Genomic DNA, 6,054 nt, shown 5'->3' with positions numbered 1-6,054 from the left:
AAATAGTGCAATTTATTTTTAACGGTGTAATTTCATCTTCATTTTTTTCCTATAATTTTTTATCTTTATTTTTTTTCTTCTTTCTTTTTCTACAATTTTTTTTTGTCATCCCTCTCTGCCAACGGCCACGACGCCAACGATGACGCCGCTTAGGACCCCCCCTCCGAGGCTACGGCGTCGTAGCGACCTCCGCAACGCCGACGTCGACGAAAATGCGTCGTCGTCGAAGGCGGCGGAGGAGGAGGGAGAGGGAGAGGACGAGAAGGGCAGAGAAGGGCGAGAGAGGGCAAGAGAAGCGTTGTCGTCAGAGACGGTGGAGGAGGGTCGAAGAAGGAGAAAAAAAGAGTCATGGCACGGCCTCGGCGGGGTCGGAGGTGAGAAAGGCGATGCGCGGGCGAGGGCGAGGGCATAAGGGTGAGAGGCAAAGCGGGCCGTTTTCGCCCCCGCTGCTTTCTTCGGCGAGAGAAAAAAGAATGAACGAAAGAAAAAAAAAGAGAAGAGAGAAAAAGTAATAAGGGTATTTTGGTCAATTTACTGAAAATTTTAACCGAATCTGCAAAATTGAAAAATGCGGCACAGTTTTGCAAAAACTCAAAATTTGTGAATTTTTTATGCAAATTGCCTTGATTATATAATCCCTAAAAAGTTTCTGACTTTCTAATTTATGCCCTCTTAGAAGGATAATACTAAAAATATATCTTTTTCTGTGAAATTACTATTTTACCTTTTCAAATATATCTTTTTACCATCACCAATTTTTTTATTTGCCCTTAAATTAGGGGCAAAAGAACTATTTTGATGTTTGATTTTTTCAAATATATTTCTCTACAATCACCAATTTTTATTATTTTTTCTTAAATTTAGAGCAAAAAAAAATATTTTAATTTTTTTTTAGTTCTAACAGTTATTTAAGCTATGTTTAATTTAAAGTAATTTAACGGATGGTATGGAATTGAGTATTTTTGAATAACGGAAAAAAGTGTGGATCCAAACAGCTGCACCCGTTATAATGCGCTGTCGAGTGTGTGCCGCTACACTCATTACCACAGCTATAATGGAGAAGCGCAACTTGGTCGAACACCATTTACTTCGAATCGCCACACGACACGTAAGCTCATGGTATCATTTAGCGACCGATCGCCGGATCCAACAGAGGAGGAAGTCGCCTCCTCCCCCTCCCGTCTCCATCCTCTTCCGCTCTCTTCCGCTCTCATCCCTCTCTTCCCCCAATCCATTTCTAGGGTTAGGGTTTTGAACGGCGGCGGCGGCGGCGACTGCAACGGCTCCTCGGAGTGAAGCCAATTCCGGTGGCGGCGGAGCGAGGTAGGTGATGAGGTCGTGGCGCCATTACCACTCCAACAGGGAGGGGGCGCTCGTCGCCCTTATTGTCCTCCTACTTCCGGTCTTCTTCCCCGGCCTCTTCTCCCCTCTCGGCCGCGTCTCGCCCTCCATCTTCTCGGTGAGCTCCGTTCCCTCTTCCCGAATTGATTACCTTGTGCTCTTTTTTTAAAAAAAATAAATTAAATTTGAGGAAGATTCCGTTGATCACAGTAGAAATTCTTTGGATTATGAGCTATTACTCTAAGGGCTTAGGGCTTGTTTGGTTCATCCATTTTGGGTATGGAATAGGAATCGGTTCGATCAAATCCGGTTAATTTTGTTTGGTTCGCATGAATCGGTTGGGGATTCCTATTCCGGACTGGAATGGAAATGGCCCATTAGCCTTCAACTTGATTCCGGTTTTCTAGCCCGGATTGAGATTTCATTCCGGAAGCTCATTAAGTTCTCGAAGCCCATGTGACCATCTCACCCTCCTTCTCTTCACCCCTTTCTCATCAACAAAAAAAAAAAAACCTATCCTTTTTCAAAACCCTATCCCTAACCCACATCAATAAAAGTTTTAAAAATAAATTTGATATTTTTTTTTGAAAAACTTATTAGAGAATAATATTATATTTTTCATAAATTTTAAATAATATAAATTTATATTTGAGAGTAAAATTAGTATTATAGTATCCTATAATTTTTTTAATTTATACGAACCAAACAATGAAATGTGAATAACTCATTCCAATTCCCAATTCACAACTAAACCAAACGTCTTGGGGGAGTGGGCCATTCCAATTACCATTCCAATTCATTCACATTTCATTATCCATTCCAATTCCACCCTTGAACCAAACAAGCCCTAATAGTATGCGTGTTTTTTTTTTTATTTTTTTATCTTTTGTTCGATTTTGACGGCTATGTTGGCTATGTGAGTAGAGAAGAATGCTAATTTCGAGCTTGGAGCAGTTTTTACGGGATTTTGTGTTAATTGATCTACTTAAGAGAAAATATTTAGTTACTAGGAGATACCTCAGTGTTTGGATTGGGGATAAGGGGAGGGATAACCTTACCCCCTTTTATACCCAAACGCAAATTTTTTATCCGAGAATAGTAGTTCTCGCATACATGAAATAATCTGGTATAACTATCCCCACCAAAACCTCCATTTTCTATATATATCTACCCACTGTTTTTCTTATTCCATATTATCTATCCAAACGCTATTTCTCTTATCCCCAGGAACAACTCAATTTTCATCCAAACGCTATTTTTCTTATCCCCATACTTGTACCTATCCCTGTAATAGCTGGTTCTTGCTTATATCCGAATCAAACGCTAAAGGGTATAACTTAGGAATGGGGAATACACTTCGCTGAATTTTTGGGTATTTGATGTATTTAGTTGCTTTAATTGTGTGAATGAAGTCCTTTTCTGTGTTGTTTTAGTTGCAAGTGAAGCTAGCCGCATAAATTAGCTTATAAAAAGAGATGGTAATTGTAGAATGTCTATTAAGACTATGTTCCAATTCTTCTGCACAGGAGTGGAACGCCCCTAAACCTCGGCATCTAGCTCTTTTGGAGGGAGCTTTACATCGGAAAATAGTGAGTGTTACCTATTAAAAATAAGCTCCATTTTTCAGTTATAACAGCCTCTTATGGATTGTTAATTTAATACAATGCTCTTCTTTCAAAGTCGGATGAACAGAAGAGTGAGCTCTGGTCACAGTTAAGTCCTCAAGGATGGAAACCATGCATTGGGTCAGCAAGTAGACCTGGTAAGTGCATTTAACTGCAATGTTTTGATTTTACTCTGTTTGTGCGGGATCAACTGCAAATAACAGCTCTTTTGTGCCATTTTGCTTCTTGTGAATATAAACTTATTTTTCGCAAGCAGTTCTTGTGACATTTCATCCTTTCTTCTATTGAGTAGTTCTCCCTGCTAAGTCAAGTGGATATATTCAAGTATTTCTTGACGGTGGATTGAATCAACAAAGGATGGGGGTAAGCTGTTACCTTATCATCATGGTTGAAGGGATAGCTCCCATAATTCTTTGTTGGAGCCTTCTTTGTTAGGCTTATAATAGAGAGTAATTATCTTATAATGGCCGTTTTCTTAATAGATCTGCGATGCAGTTATTGTTGCTAAAATTCTTAATGCAACCCTTGTTATCCCGCACCTTGAAGTAAACCTGGTTTGGCAAGATTCAAGGTACATCTAGAATAGAATCTCAGTTGTTTGTTGCTCACCCATTTTGTATAAGATAATTTCTGATATAGTCAGCATTGCTTCTGCAGCTCATTTGAGGAAATCTATGATGTGGATCACTTTATTAATTTTTTAAAAGATGAAGTTTCAATAGTTAGAGAGTTGCCGAAAGAATTTTCCTGGAGCACGAGAGAGTACTATGCTCTAGGTATTCGAGCTACAAGAGTTAAGACTGCACCTGTTCATGCTTCCGCAAATTGGTATCTAGAAAATGTTCTTCCTGTTCTACAGAGGTTTGTAAACAAATGAACCTTTTAGCTCTAGCCGATAATGTATTTTGATTGTCTACCTTGATATACAATGAAGAGTAGTACCTGTTCTATTTGTGATTAAATTTGTTATATTTTGTCTCCCATGCATATTGCACATCTTGATATTATTATCATTCTGCTACTTGCTGATCTCATAACTTGCAATTAATTAATACAAGTTCTTGAGAAATATATTTTAGTTTTTCACATTGACACAATTTTACCTGCTAACTGAGTGTCGTTTATTCGGTTGTTTCCTTCTTGTATTTTAGTTATGGAATAGCTGCCATTTCCCCATTTTCACACCGGTTAGCTTTCGACGATTTACCCAAGGAAATTCAACAGCTACGCTGTAAAGTAAACTTCCAAGCTTTGATTTTCGTTCCACATATTAATGCATTGGGTGAGTCCCTTGTGAAACGCTTAAGGAATCCAGTCAACCCACATTCCAATGAAATTTTGCAAGAGGTAGTGGAGGAAAATGCTAATGAGGAGTCAGGGAAATTTGCTGTTTTACATCTTCGATTTGACAAGGTACCTACGAAACCTATAATATAGTACCAATCAAAGAGAGAGATAACAATTCAATTCCTATCTTTTACTTGAAGCCGTTTTTTTTTTAAACTGATAAAGTTCATCAATATTTTGCAGGATATGGCTGCACATTCTGCCTGTGATTTCGGTGGTGGCAAAGCTGAGAGGCTAGCTTTGGCCAAGTACAGGCAAGTAATTTGGCAAGGAAGGGTCTTAAACTCTCAGTTCACCGATGAGGAGCTCCGGAGCCAGGGTCGATGCCCACTGACTCCAGAAGAAATAGGATTATTGCTAGCTGCCTTAGGCTTTGACAGTAAAACTCGCCTCTATCTTGCTTCACACAAGGTCTATACTATCTTTGTCTAAGTGGAGGAAACCATTGCTGTTATAAGGTCCTTTAAATACTAATATGAATATATGTTTCAGGTGTACGGAGGGGAGTCTCGGATCTCTACCCTGCGAAAGCTTTTCCCATTGATGGAGGATAAGAAGAGCCTTGCATCTGTAGAGGAGCTCACAAAGGTAGAAGGGAAGGCCTCTCTACTAGCTGCTGTTGATTATTATGTGAGTGTGCATAGTGATATCTTCATCTCTGCATCTCCAGGAAATATGCACAATGCAGTGGTAAGCGTTTCGTGGTACATTTTAGTAGTTACTTAATATTTTTTTATTATTATTTAAGGAGTTGAGCTAAAGTTTCTGACAATGAGCTTTCGATGGTTTCAGCTGGGCCACCGGACGTATGAAAACTTGAAGACCATACGGCCCAATATGGCATTGCTAGGCCAGCTCTTTTTGAACAAGAGCATAGGATGGTCTGAGTTCGAGCAGGCTGTTCGGGCGGGGCACAAAGGTAGATACGGACAAATTCGGTTGAGGAAGCCAAAGCAATCCATCTATACATACCCTGCCCCTGATTGTATGTGTCGAGGGTGAATTAGTTGAAGGTTCATATCCTCTTCTAGTTCTTTTTTGTGAAAGGAGTGAATTAATTGAAGCTTCAGTTCGACTTCAGATTAGTTACATCTGAACAATTGAAGGTTGGTTTGCTGAGATGCCTTAAATTTTCAGGTGGTATCGTTGTTAACTTATTGGTAAGCCTCTCATAAAACGATATCTTTCCTAGATGTTATATCTTGGTGTCATGTAGATTTAAGTATGTAAACAGTTCTGTAAAATGGCATCCTGAATTTGGAGTTGCTAATCCTTGAGCTCGAAGGACTCTTTATTTATTGTACTTCGACTTCCTCTGTAAATAGCTTGACACGAAAGAAAATTATCTGTTTCTAATCAGATCCAAGTTCACTGAAATTTTTTCTGCTTTTGTTTCCTGGCATTCGGATACTACGATTTTTAAGGTTTAACACACTGCTGGCCCTTTCAATGTCGTTTCCATGGTTATATATATAGAATTCCTCCAGGATGAATCCAGTGTAGTTATTTGCCTCAAACTTAGTAATCTAGAAATTTGTCAGCGTAGGGGTTCGGCAATTTTTCCAATTTGAACCTTATTAAGGCCCTGTGCCTTGCAATAGTTTGTGCTGGAGTGTTGTTTAAATGGGATTGTTGAAAGAAGCCGTAATAACTCTTGGTTGGTCAAAAACTCTAGGCTTCTGTTATTCAGAGTAAGGGGCAAATCGGAGTTAAACTATTGTGTTGTGAGATGAAATGTGCC

The 6,054-nt window shown here is 39.2% G+C and overlaps 1 protein-coding gene across 1 annotated transcript; it reads left to right on the top strand.

Annotated features, from left to right (window-relative positions):
- Nucleotides 1,050-5,672, top strand: LOC109709472 (uncharacterized protein At1g04910-like). The gene is made up of 10 exons (XM_020231729.1): nt 1,050-1,459; nt 2,868-2,930; nt 3,022-3,103; nt 3,259-3,329; nt 3,449-3,537; nt 3,624-3,827; nt 4,118-4,379; nt 4,497-4,724; nt 4,806-5,003; nt 5,106-5,672. The coding sequence occupies exons 1-10, from the start codon at nt 1,331-1,333 to the stop codon at nt 5,313-5,315; spliced, it is 1,536 nt and encodes a 511-aa protein (XP_020087318.1). The 5' UTR covers nt 1,050-1,330; the 3' UTR covers nt 5,316-5,672.

Source organism: Ananas comosus, linkage group 4 (genome assembly GCF_001540865.1).
Source record: "Ananas comosus cultivar F153 linkage group 4, ASM154086v1, whole genome shotgun sequence".
In the NCBI taxonomy this organism is placed as follows: domain Eukaryota; kingdom Viridiplantae; phylum Streptophyta; class Magnoliopsida; order Poales; family Bromeliaceae; genus Ananas; species Ananas comosus.
This window is presented reverse-complemented; position numbering and strand designations above follow the sequence as displayed.

Bases quoted from the DNA above. Each gene is read 5' to 3' on its own strand.
- LOC109709472 (XM_020231729.1), top strand. From the start codon at position 1,331: ATGAGGTCGTGGCGCCATTACCACTCCAACAGGGAGGGGGCGCTCGTC. The intron at 1,460-2,867 runs GTGAGCTCCGTT...TCTTCTGCACAG, and splicing joins TCTCGCCCTCCATCTTCTCG to GAGTGGAACGCCCCTAAACC. The intron at 2,931-3,021 runs GTGAGTGTTACC...CTTCTTTCAAAG, and splicing joins GAGCTTTACATCGGAAAATA to TCGGATGAACAGAAGAGTGA.